We start from the raw sequence: 18,205 nt of genomic DNA, 5'->3' as shown, positions 1-18,205 counted from the left end.
GGAGCACTGACCACCCCTCACTGCAGCCACTGAAGCAGAGGATCAGCTGTTTTACCAGCTGTAAGAAAGTGAATGGTTTTCTTTGCTTAAGAGAGAAAATGCACCATATACCCTCCTGACCCGCTGCTTCAGGAAAAACCCTTTCAAATGTAAACATACTTTATATCAGATTCATCCCAGTTGGCTCCTGAAATGTAGCTAAGCACAAAAAGCAAATATTTATTCCTGTCCCTTTCTCTAGGAAAGGATACAAGTTTTCAGAAAGAACAGAAATAGCAGTTCTCCCTCGTTCTGCTTTTGCAGGACCCAAAAGTTACAGACAACTCAGCCAATGAACGATCTGTTCATCCTTCCACCATGGGGCCCAGAACCACCTCACTACAGTAGTGCTGTGGACAGAACTAATCCTTTCTAATAGATCCATAACTTTACTTAGCACCATGATAAAGTATAAGAAATAAAAGGAGAAAAAAAAGCTCAGCTCTTCAGGATAACAACCAGTATGAAGAGCAGCAAGCTCAGAAGTAAAGCCTTGCTTTGGCCTTAAAAAGGTACAAAAAGCCCATCTATGAAGAGTAGTGCCCTATATGAAGTTAGGGGTAAATCACTGCAGGGCAGCAAAAGGGATACTGCGTTGACAGTCAAAGGAAATGGCTAACTCCTCTAGAGCTGCTCCTGCTCTCCATGTTTCCTTAATTAGACAGTGGTCTTCTTCTGAGCTTTTATTTTTCTCTAGAAAAAGGCCGTATGCTTCAGGTGCATATCGAACTCTAATTGCACAGTTTCTTTCTTTTGCAGAGACAAGGGAAGACTGTTCTCCCTCTCCACAATCCCTTCAGAAAACAAACTGCAACCTGCAGTGTTCCACTGGCAGCACTTTAAAACAAAGGGCACTTGGAAAAGAAAAAAAAAAAAGAGCTTTCTGCTGTGTCCTGTAGGTTAGCAGATGTGAGCTCTGTCAGGCGAGGGAGGGAGGGAGGCAAATTCCAGAGTAGATGGTCCTTCTGTGATAACAGCCAGCCTGGCTGCCCAGACACTTAATTTGGAGGAATGCATTGCAGGTGATGCCCCTCATTGCGGGGCACAGGGGGGAGGCTGGGAGGCGGTCCCACAGGTAGAAGGGCCGAAACCAAATGGCTGTTTGGGATCCATAGATCAAAGTCAGCACCTTGAGCAGGGAGCTAATGCAGCTCGTCCGGAGCGATCGCTCCTGCAGCTGAAACCACACAGCTGTTCTGTGCCCAGGTTCCATTGCCACCCTATGGAAGAAAGAAACCAGTGCACACATTTTCCTTTCGACAGATGAAACATTGCCTTGCTTCATGGGGATTTTCCTTTTTTGCTTCTCGCTGAACCTCTGCCACGGTGCCCTGCCCTTTGCGCTGCCAGAAAAGGATGCCGAGCTGCCAGCCCCACGTTGATGGGCTTTATTAATGAGCATCACAAGCTGCCTGTCCTTTCTGCCTCCGCACCCCCCTGTGTCTCCCATTTCCCCAGCCTGGTATTGCTCACTCAGACACGTAGCACCTGCTGGCCCGCGGGCAGGAAGGGCAAGGTCAGGAGTCTGTGCTGTCCCTGCTGTGCACTAACAGCTGACCACCAGCTCGCTGCTGCAAGCAGCTTGTGTTTGGGGGGTGCGAGTGGTTTGCACATCGCAGGGGACGTGCAGAGAACTTGAGAGGCTGCAGGAACAAGATCAGGCCTTTTATTTTGGGGGTTCTGATCAGGACTATTTATAAGCCAGGCCGGCACTACTTGTTGCTCAGGTTGGCTGTTGGTGGACAGGAGTGCTTATCCCAAGGGCTGAATGCACCACTTGTGTTTGAGCATGAATAAGGATGAAGAATATTAATTTAAAAGTCATTGTTTTTTAATCAGTTCAGCCCACTGAAACCACTTATTCCATCAGGTAACCTCGCTAGGTGAGCACATGGGGCTTTCTTTGGAAGAAACTTGAACTGCAGAGCAATTTTTAGCAGGGGCCTGACTACCCCTTGGCCTATAGCAGCAAACATAGTGGCAGTTTCAGAACATGATTTGAGTGTAGGATTAACTTCTGTCCTGGGTAAAGAATAGAAATTTTAAGGAACAGATCCAAAGACATTTGTGGTGTGTGCAACTGCTTCTTTCCAGAGCTGCTGAAGTTGGAAGGGTCTCTGCCCTCCCAAAGCTAGCAAAAATCTCTAGGCTTTCCACGGGGGCAATTGATGTGGGAGCTGCCCTCCTCTGAGGCTCCCAGCAGAGCCCCAGTGTCTAAAATGCCATGAGTGTTGGATTGCTTGTGGGCATGTGTGGGCCCCGTGCCCTGGGGTCTGCTTTCCTACATACAAATACGTATAAAATGAGAGATCCAAACTGGAGGTCAGCCAGAGCCATTGTAATGAACATCGGAGGGTGTGATACGAGGAAGTTGTATGTGTGAGCACTTCATTTACACTAAGTGCTTGGGCTGAAGGGCATTAAAGAAGGATGGGTTCTTACAGGCTTGAGCCCTACCCTGACCTCCGAAAGTTACGATGCAAAAAGTATGCTGCTGCACAACCATTGGCACCAAGCTGCTGATTGTCAGGGCTGCCTTTCACCTTGTACCCAGCAAGCAGCTGTACAGGCCTGACCTCGAGGGTTGCCTGGAAATGGCTTTAAAAAGACAGCATAGGTCTGCAGAGAGCGTGCACAGCTAAAGCAGTGTCAATCTCTGCCAAGCACGAGCGGGTCTCAGACCCTGGCAGGCCAAAAGATTTCAGATTCTTCCTTTTCTTTGTGTTTAGCCATATTAAACTTGCTTTTGTGGAAATTAGTCAAGGAAATGTGGGCCGAACCCTTTCCTGAGTTAAAATTGAGGTGGTTTCACCATGATGGGAGCAAAGAGCCCGCATGCAGTCATGGTGCTCTTGATGTGCCCTGCTCACATAATAGCTCGGCAGCCACCAGTCCCCAGTGCTGCACGAGTGTGAACGTGCCGCTCTGATCACAGCTGCTAATGAAGTTCAGAGTATGCTCCACAGAGAGGGGATACAAAGGTGACCAGAAATCAGGGGCACTCCCTAACTCCCATTCCCTTCACTGTCTGTTCAGCTCAGTGCACAAAGCCCATTTAATTGAGCTTTCGTGCCGAGGGGCAGTATGAAATTTCACTCTCAAATCAGTTCTTAAAAAGCAGCAGAGAACAGTATGCCTCAAGAAGAAAGCACATGTTGCACTATAAAGGTAAAGGTTCATAGAAGACTTCCCAGCCCCATCGTGTGGCCTTATCTTCAAAGTGGGCTGGAGCCAAATCAGTCCAGAAATGCCTGGGTTGCTCCTCAGCAGGGGAGATCCTTCTTCCTGTGCTTTTTCTCCCTCCTCCTCATAGGCTGCAGTGAGCAGTTCAGATTTCTTTTTTTTTTTTGCAGGGGGTGGGGGGGCAAACTAGCACTAAGCATCCTATTTCCAATAGATATAACATGCAATTATTTACAATGGACACAGACAAATTTCCCAAACTAAGCAATTAAACTTACTGCATTTTTCCTCTCCTTACAATAAACAGGAAGCCTGTGTGTAAGGCACCCTTTCTGTGGGTTTTATGGCCATTGCTTATGTTCCACAGTAGGGGAGAAGAGAGAGAAGAAGTAAGTGTGGGCCTGGTGGGAAGAGTTGGCAAATGCAGAAATATGATGAATGAGCTGGAGAGATTTAATTTCTTCCTAAATTCTCTACAAGCTGTGTAACCTTTCTTTAGCTAAACAATTACTCTAAAAGGCAATGATTTTCTGCGTTTTCATTGAAAAGTCTTCTTAATAACAATGGCCTATGTTCTCCTTCTTGAAGAACTTCTGCCAAAAAACAGTTTTCTTTTTTCCATTCAGCAGGAAACTGTCTTTTCTTTTTTTCTGTCTCATATTCCCCACTAGCATGGATTTACAAGGCCTACCACTTATTGCACAGGGTGGGAAGAAGCTTCCCTTCTGGCCAAATCGTTTTGGTCCATCTCCTCTACAGGGATTCTTGCATCTTCCTCGGAAGAGGAGTGCAGCCGCTGTCAGAGACACAATACCAGACCCCAGTGGCCATTTAGCCTGACAAAAAGTGACAGTTCCTATCAGTACGTGGGAAAGGGCTCCCAGATTTGTTTGTCGGTGGGCAAGTGGCCGTGGCAGAGGTTGCATTCGGAGGAGGGAGCCAGTACTGACCTCTGTGGGGGGCAGGAGGCAGTCACCAGATCGTTCAGGCTCATGGATGCTCAGCCCTGAGCAGGTTGCACACTTTGGGACTGTGCCATCGGCCACACTTTCCAACAGGGCGCTGGTCCTCACGGAGCCACACAGCCCTGGGCCGACTGCAGACTGCAGGGACTTGGGACTTGCAGCATGGGTAGAGCATTTTCCTCCCGCAGAGTCGCAAGCCTTTTCAGATGCGTGCACGCGCACGCACACAAATCAAAGCTAGGCGTATAAGGCCAGGTGATAGCTGTGTACTCTTACCACTTTTACTTGACGTAGCTGGTTTCCTGCCGCCCCAGCCCACCCCAGCCTCCATTGCAGATAATGCTGTATTGGATTAGTCTGCCTCGCTGCTGCATCAGGTCCCAGATCGATTTATTGACTCTGTCAGAGTGGCTACTACAGTAATTGTTACAAGAGCAGAATGGAAAGCAAGAATGTGTCCACATAAAATATAAAAATGACGTTTTGTTCTTTCACTCCTCTTTTGCCCTATAGATCTTTATGTGTTTACACAGTGGAGAGCACTTTACTTAAGTTAATCAGCTCCTTCTACATTATTAATTGCGACAGTTAGGGTGCTACGCGGAGGCAAACGTATTATTGAGAACATTGATCTCACGCTCATGGTGTGGACCTGAGTAGATTTTGCATTCCTCCCCTTCTTTTGCAACTGCTTTAGGATACCATCAAATCATATTTCCCTGACTGACAATACTCCATCAATACAATTGATTTCAGGGAGGGGCAGAGAGGAGCTCGTGAGAATGAAAGGAGCTCGCAGACCTTTAGTGTCTTCCGCAGGCTCAGAGAGGGGTTGTTGGAAGTTGGTAATCACGATAATTACACGCCTGGCCTGATTTCTTTGTTTGGTAAAGTGCATTCATTTAAGGGCTGAAGTTTCCTGAGCGCTGAAGATTTGCAGAGGTGGCATGATGAGACCTTTTAAAATGCATCTAGAATGTATACCCTTAAAAAAGACATACTGACTTTTTACAAGGGTTTTGGAAGCACCTTTGAAAGACATTTCATGAAAGTTCAGCTTTCGCAGATGATACCTATACGAGCCCTATAAATTCCACCCAGCCTGACAAACTCCAGTAGGTGTCACATGTGACCTGGATGGAAAAGGTCAGCAGCTGAATTTATGGCTTTTGCATTTACTGGAACATTAAGATTTTTGCCAACCGCCATATATACTTTTTAACAATTCTGCAATCAAAGGATCTGGGCCACAATGTACAGTGAAGGTCAAAAACTAAAGGCTGCAGTCCCTACATGCTTCTCAATGCATAGGCATTACAGCTTCTCTGTTCTTTGCTTAATGGCCTTAGCAGGAAGGTCAAGAAATATATAAGCTTCAGAAGTGAACATCTTACAAAACAGACTGTCTTGCTCTGAATTTAATGGTAAATTCCTTAAGAAGAGACCAAAAGATGAGAAGCAAAAGGCAGTTTGCAGCAGATTTAATCTTTGCAAACCAGTGAGCACCACCTCTTTGGGCCATCCTACTCTAATGCGATAGTATGCAGAGAAGGATTTGGGCTTCAAAAGGAATACAGCAAAATGATACAGCAAAATGACTGGAAGCTTGTTAAAAATCGCTTGTGATTTAAGTTTAACAAAGTCTGTTCTTAGTGAGGATTACTAGCTGCGTGCCAAGATTTGGCTTCCAAATTTTACCTGGCTGCAGTGTGATCAGTTCAGAACAGGTAGTGGTATTGTTTTGGCTCTAGCATTTGCCTTTATTGCATATCCAAACAGAGGTGGAACAGGAGAAAAATAATCCAATAAGAAAGAGTCTTTCTAAAAAAATCTAATATTAAGTAATAAAGAGGCTGAACGTATCTTGTCCCCTTAACTATGCAGCCTTTAGTTACTTTAGTTACTAATATCCATTTTTCAAAACAGTACTGACACCATAATCATAATGTTTTCAGGCAAGTTCACTTACATGAACCTACTTTTGCATCATCTATACAAATAATAGTTGTTACACAAGAAAAGATGCAGATAAATATATTTCAGAAACCAATCAAATGTAATTTTATTTCTGAGATATAAATAAGAAAAAATCACTACGGGTAAGAAGCAGCCACCTCTGAGGCTGAACACTAGAATCTCTACATTGCTTGGAGCGGCTTTATACAACTTCAGAACTCCTTCTGTGCTTTTTGCCATAGCTACATCTTATGAAGTGTAGTAACAAAGAAGGCATCTTTAAAAAAAATAGGGTACCCTAATTTGCATGTGGCATTTGTGGTTTTTCATCCTTGCATGTCCTAAACAATGAGAAATGAGATTTTTCAGGAACTCATAATATTTCTAGTTTGGCTTTCTTTCCTTCTCCTCCTTCTCCTTCTCCTTCTCCTTCTCCTTCTCCTTCTCCTTCTCCTTCTCCTTCTCCTTCTCCTTCTCCTTCTCCTTCTCCTTCTCCTTCTCCTTCTCCTTCTCCTTCTCCTTCTCCTTCTCCTTCTCCTTCTCCTTCTCCTTTTCCTCCTCCTCCTCCTCCTCCTTCTCTTCCTTCTCCTTTTCCTTCTCCTCCTCCCTCTCCTTCTCCCTCTCCTCCTTCTCCTTCTCCTCCTTCTCCTTTTCCCATTCCTTTCTTTTTTCCTTTTTCCTTTTTCCTTTTTTTCTTTTCTCATTCTTCTTTTTTCCTTTTTCTTTTTTTCTTTTTTCTTTTTCTTTTTCTTTTTCCTTTTTTTTTTCTTTTTTAAAGTACTTCTTTTGTAGTTTTTAGGTTAAGGATCCCATCTGTAATCTATGGTATTGGACCTGACTGACACTGATTAGAGCTGGAGATGGAAGATTTGCTATTGGCAGGAGTTTGTTTTAGAAATACAATAATCTTTTTGCTTAATTGTGTTTAAATTTTGCTTATAGATATGCACAATAGGATAAACCCAGTCTGTTGCAAATAAATGAGCTCAACGATAACATTCACATTAACTGCATAGGGAGGGCTTGCACCACAGCGATCGTGCATCTCTGCACTTTTCTTTTGTGGCTACAGGTATTATCTCCCAGCAAACCCAAAGCAGTTTTCCTTGATGTAGAGGTGGGTTTAGTTTTGGGGTTTCCCCAATTTTCTTGCCTCACAAAGCTCAGTCTGAAGCTTCAGGACAGGTTGTGTTCCACCCCTCTTCTTCCCAGTCACAGGGAGCTCCACAGGCTCCTGATAAATTCTTTGTGCTGGGAACAGCAGTACGAGGGCAGAGCCTGGCCCAGTAATTGCAGCTGCTTTATCACTTCTGTTGATGTTGCGTGAGTCAAAACAGAGCTCAGGTCCTCCTGCGGCGGCTGGAGGCTCTTCAGAAATATGAGGAGTAAAAGTAGTAACATGCAAAAAAAATACGGGGTGGAGAGCTGTAATTCTCAGTACAATGGAGCAGCTTACTGACTGAGTACAAAGAGCCACTTCTGTACAGTCTGTTTTCAGAGAAAAGTCCCACATTCAGCGACTCATAAAAGCGAAGAGACACCTTTTGGTTTTGAGTTCAAGGTTTACATTAGCAATTTTGTCTGTTTTCTCTGTTAGTATTAATTAAATTGAGATAGTTTAATTAGTATTACTAAATTTGATCATTAGTAGCAATTCATTCTGCCTGCCATACTGCACAAATATGATGAAGCAGAAATAACTAAATTGTTTAATTTCATCTCAATTAGTGATTCTGCACTCCACCATCATTGGCATCTCCCATATGTGTGAAAATCACTCTGCTGCAGGCCAACACCCAACCACGTCTCAGGCGTCCCGCTGTGTTTAAGGCAGATAATACAGCAGAGGAGGATTTTGCCCTCCTCGCCCTGGTCACCCAGATATCCTGTGACACCCCACCCCACTGGACAGGGCCACCATGTCCCCAGCCACCGGGTCACCACCACGTAATGTGAGAAGCTGCAGCATCACCGCCAGCCCTGCATGCCCAGCGTGCAAAACGCTGAGCCCAGGGATTGTGCATGGCCTTGAACTTTTCTTAGAGCAGTTTGTTCAGTTTAGCGAGGCACAAAGCATCAGGAGAAATGCAGACATCAAAAGTTCTTGCATTCAGGAGGCTCGTTTTGTTCAGTTCAATGCTTTCTCGGTTTTCCTTTTTAAGGAGAGGTTTGGGAAGGGGGGGTTCGCTGCTGAATTGATTCATTATTCCTCCAGCTCAGTGTCTAATTTTGAGGTCAATGTGGCAAAAACTCGAGTTGCCTCTGTGTCCCTTTTCTGGTCATGTTAATGTGGAGATAGTTTGCGTCTCCTTGCCCAGCGCTCCTCAGACCTGCCCAAATCCTGACTCCTCTTCCCTTTCTGAGGGCTCACATTCATCTTTTCTCTGCCCATTTCTAAAAGGTCACCTCAGACCCTTTGCCCCCCGGTCCCATGTCTGCGTGTCCACCTGCACAGCCCTTCCCTCCCAGCCCCGCTGCCCCTAGCCCACACATCCTGCTTCTTGCTCTGCCTGCATGCATTGCTCGTGCTGCCTTGGCTTCCCGGCAGCGCACTGTGACTGCTCATTTGTCTGCTTCACCCACAAGCAGTCGGTGCCGGGCAGACACCAGGCACCAAAGGCTTTTGGGAGGATTTCGGAGACTGGTGCAGACCACTCTCCCCCTCCAGTTCAGGATATTATTTCCCCCACGCACGCTTTCCTCTCGTTGCATGTGCTCTAGAAGGACTCTCAGGGCAAGCCAGAAAAACAGCTCAGAACTGCTTTTTGTGCCCCAAACTGTTGGAAGCAAAGAGCTGAGACTTTGCTGCAGCACAGCCCATCCCTGTGCTGCAGGGCTGCTGCTGGGGGGGGCTGAGAGAAGCGTCCTGGGGGGGAACCCCCCCAAGTTTGGGTGTGCAGGGTATGTGTGTGTGTGTCTGTGTGTGTGTGTGTGCGCGCACGAGCCCAGGCTGTCTCGCTGCAAATGGAGCTTGGGAGGCCCAGACTGGGGGTTGATTTTTTTTGGATGACTTTCCCTGATTGTCTAAAGCAATAAAAGTAACGAAGTTTCGGGGGAAATGGCGGTTGCGGGGAGATTATTTTTGCAGTCCTGATGCAGGCAAAACTCCTGAGGCTCCGGGAGAGCTTTGCTTGCCTGAGGACTTCAGGAACTGGCTTAAATTGAATAAAACTGTAAGTACAGTACGGGGGACTCGGTAACAAGGAGTTCTGCAAAAGCAACAAAACCGGAGAGCACAATGAAGAATGGAGCGGGTTACGCCGCGGTGAAAGTATGTACTGGTTGTTATAACACCGTGCCTCCAGAATAAATTATGTCCCTTTAAAAAGTAATACTTTAACTGTGGGGCTATATAGAGACAATTAAGACGATATTGTTCTCCTCATTTCCCTGCCCCCCTCCTTCCTCCCTCTCTCTGCAGTAGCTCTGTGGAAACTTTTAATGCTGCAGCTTGAAACTTGGGCCTCTGGGTCTAAAATGCCTGAGAAAGCACTGCGGGCTCTAACTGTAAAACATTCCTTCGGCGGGCCCTGGAAACAGGGCGCGCTGGCGCAGGCGAAGTTCAGAGGGATCACATGTAAATGAGGGCTGGCTATAGACTCCCGAGGAGCGTTTTATTTCGCTTAAACCTGAACTTGAACTTGTAAACGCACTGCCGGCGCGGGGCTGGGCAGCGGGCAGCGGTGCGGGGCCTGCGGGGCCTCTGGAGCCCGTAGGGCTGGGGGCTCCCAGCAGCCGGAGCCCCCTCCTCATGGCACAGTGTGGGGCCGGGGGAGATGGCAGCAAGCTGGCCGAGGCCTGGCTCAGCTTTGCTGGCAGAAGGGGGGGATCTACTTGCACGCTTTATTGCACGGAGGGAAGGAAATAAGTGAGGTTGAACTGCAGAGCTGTTGCGTTTCTTCGTAAATCGAAGTGTGCTTCCAGCAGAATTAAATACAGGACGGTCAAAATAGTGAGCGGAAAGAGTGCAAAAGTTAAACACCCCTTCACACAGTATTTACTTTCAAATCTTAAGAGCAAACGTAAACCACAAGGCAGTTTTTAAAGCCTCTTTTTTGCTCCTTTGGCAAAACAAGCCCTGATGCTTGCTCTTCCCCTGCGCCGATGGAGCAGCAATAGGTGAGGGTGCACCTTCCCAGCAGCTTGCTGGGACACATTTGGGTCATTTCGGATGACTCCCAAATAATTTTGGCCGTGTCTGTAGCAAAACTTTGAAAGGATGAATGGGAAAAAAAAAAAAAAAAAAAAAAAAAAAAAAAAAAAAAAGATCATTTTGGCAGTTATTCAGGAAATATCTACAAAGATGTCCTTTCTGGAGCAAGTTATTATTTCAGCGTTTGTGTTAGGATCATTTTTATCCTGTGACAGCACATAAAGAGACCAGGACAGAGCAATGAGGTCTGGCAGAGCTAAAATCCCTTCTGTGTGTGTGAGGTTATATAGTTTATCAATGCAGAAACCACCGCGGGCTTTGCAAAGTAAACAGCTGGCTTGGTTCTGCGAGCGGCACTTCGGAGTCGTCTGTGGGATTTAAATGGCTGGGCTGCAATTTGGGGAGTAGTGTGAATATATATATTTTTTCTTTTAAACGTGTCAAAAGGGTTTTGCAGCCATTTGTTTTCTTAGCTCTTTTATTTGTTACGTTTTTCCTTTCTGTTTCATTTTTGGTTTATTTTGCTTTTGCAAACATCTTCACTGCTACTGGCGAGTCTACAAATGAAAAAAAAAAAAGTTTCTATCCCGGTCAGAGAACCTTATGGCAGCGACAAATATCAGAGAAAGCCATCGTCTCTCTCAAAGATTTCATCTCACCATCCACTTAATCCGCTTGCTGTACCTCAGATCTCAAGTAACTTTCATACTGTGGGCTCACTTTAATGGATAGAATCTATTTTTCATGAAAAAGCAGGAAATAAGCTGTCTTTCGTACAAAGATTTACAAAATGTAATCATTGTTGAAATATTCTCTTTGAACTGCCTTGTCCGCAGGGGTGTCTGGCTCCCAATACCCCCGTTTCTTTAGAACACCCTTACAAGTTCTTCTGGTAGATCAGGTACACTGGTGGTTCTGGTCTTTGATGTCTTGAATGAATGAAAGAAAAGCATAATAAAAGAGAGCTGTTGATCAAGCATAAAATACTCTTTAAGCTGACAGAATGGCAGAGTTAACACATTCTAAGCTGCTTTTAGGTTTTTCCTTTTTTCCTCACATTTTCCTGTGCTTTGTGTACAGTGGGGGTTTTTATTTTTTGAAAAGTCTCTGATCTATGTAGTATGCCGTCCTCTAACAAAAACCGAAATGGGATTGTTTCTCTCTCTTTCTCCCTTTCTTTTTTTTTTTTTTTTTTTTGTCTTTTGGCTATCTTCTTTTTTTTTTTTTAAAGCGAGATTTACAGTTTAGCATAACTGCTGCAAGCTTTCGGTGTGCACCGGGAAGTTCAGAAGTTGTTTTGCAGATTTCAAGTCAATTTACTAATAAACAAACGAGCTCATTCCCTTAACTGTGCAGAAAGCTAGGGGCAAAACTTTAACTCACAAAACGTTCCCAAACTGAAATGAAGATCTTCTGTCCAAAAGCAAAATTGCAAACTGAAAGAGTGACATAAAAATGACCTCATTGTGAGAGAACTTTCTTTAAGTCAGAGAAAAGGAGAAGTTTTTCTTCCTGTAGATCTAATTTAGATTTTAAGTTCCCATACATTATTTATACATCATATTCAAAGTGCCAGCCTACTCTGCTTGCTGGATTACATTTCAGACATTTGCCATTGATAAGTCTTTGCTGTATTATGTTCTGACTAAATGTGAATATGTCATAGCGCAGTCAATCTTTAATCCACTGAGCTTCAGGTTCGGGCAGCAGGGGGTCCAGCACTGAGAGCATTGCTTTATACTTGGGAAACATCTGGGGCCAGCTGGGACACTTTACTGGAACATTCAGATGTCTGGAACAACAGCAGGAGTTACTGTATGAGTGTGTTTTCATAGGTTTGGGAGGGTTTGGGGTGACTTAGTTGAAAACAAGAGCTATTCCCAACTTGAGGTTTGAACCCAAGCAGCAATCTTGCCTGAAGTGAGCTTGTTGGTCCCAGGAGAGAAGTGGTTTGGACTACTATACATTTTTAATAGTCAGCAGGCAGAAGTCCATATTACAGAATTATTGCACATAATTTAATGCAGTTTGCCACAATTGGCATTCTCGCAAAAGCTATTGGATGCAGAGCTACTGTGCACATCGCCTGGAGACCAGCGTCCCTCACGGGACGGGTTTTATCTTCCTCGAGACGGTATAAATATGCTCGTCGTGGGGCGTGCAACTCCCCTGGGTTTAGGTTTTGGACAACCAGAAGATTCACTCACTGTTTTATGTCCCTTTGGGGATGACCAACACGCTACTTACGTCCCTTTTGGTATTCCATTTTGGAAAATATAATTACTAAATAATTAATCCCAGCTCTAAGAAAATAACTTGCATAGGCACAAAGGTGACCTTGTCTTCGATATCCACCTTTTGGTTTACACAGTAGGATCGAGTTTCATGCCTGAAGAAACTCTGGAGAAACCAACAGACAAGGGGGAAGAGTGCAGGCGCGGGGAAGGGGACGCGGACGCTGTGTCGGCAGGAGCCCTCGCTCCAGAAGCTGAATTGACACAAACTCCGCTCACCCTGGCAGCCCTCCTGAAAGCATATCAAAGCTCCTGCTCTGGCCTCTTTCTTTCAAGTGACCTGCCATGGGGAAGAGCCCCGCCGGCACCTTTCACAAGGTGATGTCTAATGGACCATTTCGCTACCTCACTGTTTACATTCTCGCCTTATCTTTGAAACCAGAAGGACTCGTTACCCCGATGCGCCATCCTGGGGTTAATGTTTCAGAGTGCCTTGAAGTTCTTGCAGCGACGGAAATGTCAGCCCCAAACAAAACAAACGAACTGATGCACTGCGATGAAACTGCACAGGTGCCCGACGGCTGCGGCTCAGGTTTGGCTCTACTGCTCAAACAGCTCTTTTGCCGGCGAGCTCTAAAGCTGCACGGTTTTTACATTCGGGCTCTTATCAAAGGTGGTTTTCCCCTCCCGGATGACACAGTGATAACTTGCTGCAGCCGTGCCAAGGGCAGCAACGGCCGCGGCGCAGCGGAGAGTGTGTTTGAAGTCCCGAGCCCAGCCACCACCGGCCGACAGAACGGGCCTGGACCATCAAGAGAATGGCCAGCCTGAAGAGAAGGAGGTGAAGAAAAATCTCCAGTGTGTGGAGTTTGTCAGAGTTTCAAATGTGTGAATGTCCTTAAATAACCCACATCGCCCAGAGAAATAAGCCAACTGTCACACCCAGTTCTGGATTCCACATTAACAACCTCCTTCCGCAGCGTTAAACTTTGCCCTTTAGGACTTTTGTGTAACTTTTTAATTTGAAAAGCAGATAGGGCCACTTTACAAGCTTCACTTTTTTGCGCGAACTGAAAGGCCTCATTGTTAGCACAGGGGATGTGCAGGTAGAGGTAAATTTAACAAGTTTTTGTTTGATCGTCTTTCCGTTTGAAAACGTGTGAGCTGCGATCACAGTGAGGCTCAGGAGCCGGGGATAAAGTGCATCGTGCAGGAAGGCTGCCGAAGAAGATTCTTGTAAACAATGGGCCTGTTTCGGCGCTCCTGACGCAGGCAGAAACCGTACCGAAGTCAATGAGGCACTTTCAGCTTTCCTCTTTTTAAATATCCTGAATCACAGAGTGTTTCCTTGCTGTTCTGTCAATACAAAGGACCCGATTGTCAGAAGTTGCTGAAGGATTTTTGTGTGTCTGTGCTATCTTCAGAACAGCATAAGAAACAAATAGACTCCGCTATCAAAGACACGTAATTGCCATTTCAGACTTCCTGTTTAGGATTCAGTCAAGTAGATATTGTTTATGGTTCATAAAACCTTACTACTGTGAGGATTCTCAGATAGTGGCAGCGTAGACTTTCAACTTTCATGGTGCTGTAAATTAGGGAAAAAAAAAAAAAAAAAAAAAAAAAGTGTGATAATACTCCTCCGAGAACAGTAAAATAGAGCTCTGCAATGGTTAAATGGAATTTTATAAGCACATTCGGTATGGAACTGTTTTGCATTACATGAGTTGAATACCTTAGAGATGACACACATCTGCAGGCACTTTATTAAATCCTTAGTCAGCACTTTTCAACCTGATGAGATTACTTCTTCATTTGACTGGAGAAAGGGAAGCGACGATCTCGTGCCGGACTGCAGAATTCTTTCTGATGTTTCACCTTGAGTGCTGGGAAGGACGCAGGATGCTCCGCAGGACGGTGCGCACCCACACCGAGAGGCAACCTCAGCTCCAGCGCATTCACTGAGCTCTGAACTCACTGGTAGAACAGTACCGCAAAGTAAATAGAGAGGAAATAAAACACCGTCTCTTTTATGAAAATGCCAGGAGATCGTATCATCCTGACTGTGTTGCGATAGCGCACATGATTTAAATGGAGATTTTAAATTAAGAAAGGCAATACGCTGTTCTCTGGCTGGGTGCAGACGGATAGATTACAGAACGTGAAGGGGTTGGGCGGGAGAGCCCCGCTCGCACCCGCAAGAAGGCAAAAAAGAAGGCGGCGATCCCAGTGTACAGAGCTGGGCTGTGTTCCTCCCCCCGGGCCCCTCGCCGTGCACGCTTCTCAGAGCCCCGTGCTTCGTGCACTTTCCCGGCGTCCTATGGAGGCAGCGAGGTCCCTCTCCCTTCACGGGAAAGTTTCACAGGTGCTTCAAAGGGACAATGGAGCTCTTCAGACCTAATCCGGGAAGACTTAGACGTGTATAGGAGGCTTGAGGGGGATATGAGATCTTAATATTAAAATGATTAGCCGAAAAGGAGGATCATTCTGCGTGTGCGTTTCAGCTGTGAGACGCTCTAAATTAAAACGGTATCCTGAGAGCAGTGCCGGTGGGATCTGATGAGTAAATGCACTCTCTGTCTTGCTGTTCTGCTGCCTCAGCCCATAAAACATTTCATCAAAGCCGGGCTGCGGGAACAGCCAGCGCGGTGCAGCTGTTTGCGAGGGACCTGGAGTTTGGCTCCTTTAAAAGCAGCTTTTCAGTAAAGTCGGTGCGGAGCCCCTGCACAGAAGTTTAAAAAATATCCGTGCAGTTGGGTTTGATCCCGTAAGGGTTAATTAAGTTTTGCATCGGCATTAAGGCCGAGCGGTGTCTGCAGGAGTCATATTGACACCCCGGTGCATGGTAACTCTACTCCTTTATTGACATGTTGCTAGTCAAGAGCACAATAGCACTCTGTGTCTGCAAATCATTGCTAAAATCATCTCGAGAAAAAAAAAAAAGTTTGAAAGCCTAACGCGAGACAAAGGCCCCAGAGCTGCACTGCGCAGCGAAAAACTCTGGAGTCAGCAACTTCTATTGATTAAAAACTAACCTTTAAAGTAACTCTCCGAGTGTGTGGTTAGCATTTAAATTTAAACATGTCATGAGTTGATTTGTGTTACTGAATACCGACTCAGAAGGAGTTACATTCACATCAGATTTTTTTTTTTCTAATTCCCTTAAGCAGCTAAAGTATTTCATGAAATGTCAATAGGGCAGGGGAGGAAAAAAAAGGTGTTTTGGAGGGAGGGGACTCGCGCGGGGCCGCGCCGTTTCTTTTCCCATGCAAATAGTCACCCCAAAAAGAAAAGTGTGGGGAGCGAAACACAATAATTAGGCCTTTGTCTAACTTTCCCAAGTGCCAGAGAAAGACAGATTAATTAAATATACAACAGTGTTGGTTTTTGGAGTGGGGGTCTCTCTCGCTGTGTAGGTCATAAATTAGGCAGAATAAATACTTCAATGTGTGTGCAGCGGGGCTGCTACGTCAGAGCGGCTGGCGGGCGGTGGGAGGGCGCAGCGCGGCTCTTGCTAATGATAGTCACGTCTGGGGCTGTCTGGTTGCTGCTAGCAACGAGACATGATGTAACACCAGGATGAACTTGAACTTGGGGGACTTGAAAAGGGAACAATAGACCAGAGCAATCAATAAAGCCTATTTCAGTGAAGGATTACAGAGCCGCTCTGGGGTAACCTTGTCTGCGAGGCGCAGGCTGAATAGCAAGATGCGTGAAGGAGCGCCGGGCCGTGGGGGAGCGCGGCCGCGCGGGACGGACGGACGGACGGACGGAGGCACGCAGCCCCTGTCGGCGGTGCTCGGCCCAGCGGAGAGGCGATGGGCGCGCGGCCCAGCACCAGGCCTGCACACAGCACACGCTCCTGCCTCGCTGCCTGCTCTCTCTTTCTGAAACCCGTGCTGGAGTCAGGGGGACCTGCGAGGCCAGCGTGGCTCCCGCTGCCGTCACCCGGCTGCCGAGCCATGTGGCCCGGCCAGCGGCAACGGGAGCCAATTGGACATCTGCGATATAGATTTAAATGATCGGCTCTGAATTTTAACCCCTTTACTCCCTGCTGGGCCCTTCTCGCGGCTCCTGGCCTGGCCAGAGACGGTCACGCTCAAGTGCCGATCACGAGAGGCGCTCCCTCGAATGGGGGATTGCTGGCGGTCCTCAGCACCGGGCAGCCTGGAGCGCAGAGCGGGACTTGGCACCGCCTCGTAACTCCTGCAGGAACTTCGCTCTGTTTATGAACTTTACATATGAGAACTATTTCACTTAATTACAGCCTGCTTAAGTCTAAATAGAAAATCTGTAGGCAATAGATGGAGGCGATATGAGAACGGCGTGTTTGTGTTCAGAAGGGCGAGCGAAGGAAGAGTTCGTTAATGAGGTGTATTGGACGCGGGACAACTCCTGCGACCGTGCTATTTATTTTACTGGTTCTACCTCCATGGCAAGACCACATAATCTCAAAGTATCACATGAAACTTGCCTCAGAGTCTTCTGTAAATGTTAATAAATCCTCTCTGGGTTGATTATACTATCAATCAAATCAGACACTGAAAAGGAACAGAGAAAAAAGTTGGTAAAACTTGTCGTCAGTTTGTACGTGCGCACAGACGCACCTCATATATTACGGCAGCCAGAGAAAAACGCGGGGTATCAGCAGCAGCTCTCTAATACCTGGATCTCTCTGGCTGCATTATTTTACTTCAGCCTAAATAGCCGCTGCCTGTTGGTGTACTCCTGCAGCAATATGTCAGTGCCAAGTGGCATCTCCCTGCACGTCCCGGGCCTAACAGTGCCTGCATTCATCTGGGCTTGGCCTGCCCCAAGGGCCCAGCCAGGCTGCCCACCCTATGGCTTCTGCCCCAACCTCCGGCCCCGGTGGTCCTCCTGCTGGGAGCAGAACCGCTCCTGTGCTCAGGGCATCTGTGCCAGTGGGGTATGGACAGCACTGTGTGCTCTGCGGAGCTGAAATACCAGGGAATTTCTGCCCCAAATGAAGATTCTCTCCCCAGAGAACAGCTACTTGTTGAAGTTCACGTTTTGTTTTCAAGCACGAGTATGCCCAGAGATATGGGACGTTTTCGCTGATCCACTTTCCCCCAGATTTGTTTTATCCTCCCTTTTCTCTAGCGATCCACATTTCTCCCAAGAAAACAGCCCTGTTGTTGAGTTTCTGTGCATCTGTTCCAGTGAGACAGTTGAAGCAGGGCAGTATAAAGCAACAGATGCTTATGCTGGCACATGCCTAAATACCCAAGAAAACCCCGACTGCAGGGTGATAAATGGCACCGAGACGCGAATGTGTATCGCCTTTTCAGGGGATTAGACAAAAGTGAGCTGGAGGGATCTCCAAGCCATAATCTATTAAAAAGATTGATAACTTGTAACATGACATGACCCCCGCGTTCGTCTGTAGCTCCGTCCAGCGATTGTCACTGGTAAAAAAATATATTGGTTCGTACAGTATTTTTAATTAAGCTTTGTAATTAGGTCGATTCGTCACAGCCTCAATTAGCCCCCCCTTGGCAGCCGAGGATCGCGGCCGTGCGCGGAGCCCTTCCCGCAGCAGCCGGGCGTGCGGCGGGGCTGACGCTCTCCTCTTCTCTCTTGCAGTCCTGGTACCTGGGATAAAAGTCTCCGCTTCCCACCACGCACCGGACAGACCACCTGACCCCTTCCCACCT

The 18,205-nt window shown here is 46.6% G+C and overlaps 1 protein-coding gene across 15 annotated transcripts in view; it reads left to right on the top strand.

Moving 5' to 3' along the window:
• The window catches only part of NFIA (nuclear factor I A), a 231,301-nt gene that overhangs the window by 212,933 nt on the left and 163 nt on the right, over positions 1–18,205 (top strand). For all 15 annotated transcript variants that reach the window (XM_052666963.1, XM_052666961.1, XM_052666951.1 and 12 more), the window contains one exon: positions 18,135–18,205. This exon is cut by the window's right edge and continues 163 nt beyond it. In XM_052666963.1, coding sequence (XP_052522923.1) covers positions 18,135–18,152 — 18 coding nt within the window. In that variant the 3' untranslated portion in view covers positions 18,153–18,205. The remainder of the gene's footprint in view (positions 1–18,134) is intronic.

The sequence above is a fragment of the Tympanuchus pallidicinctus genome, unplaced genomic scaffold, assembly GCF_026119805.1.
Source record: "Tympanuchus pallidicinctus isolate F22 unplaced genomic scaffold, pur_lepc_1.0 scaffold7, whole genome shotgun sequence".
Taxonomy (NCBI): domain Eukaryota; kingdom Metazoa; phylum Chordata; class Aves; order Galliformes; family Phasianidae; genus Tympanuchus; species Tympanuchus pallidicinctus.
The sequence above is the reverse complement of the archived record's forward strand: the minus strand, read 5'-3'. Positions and strand labels throughout refer to the sequence as shown.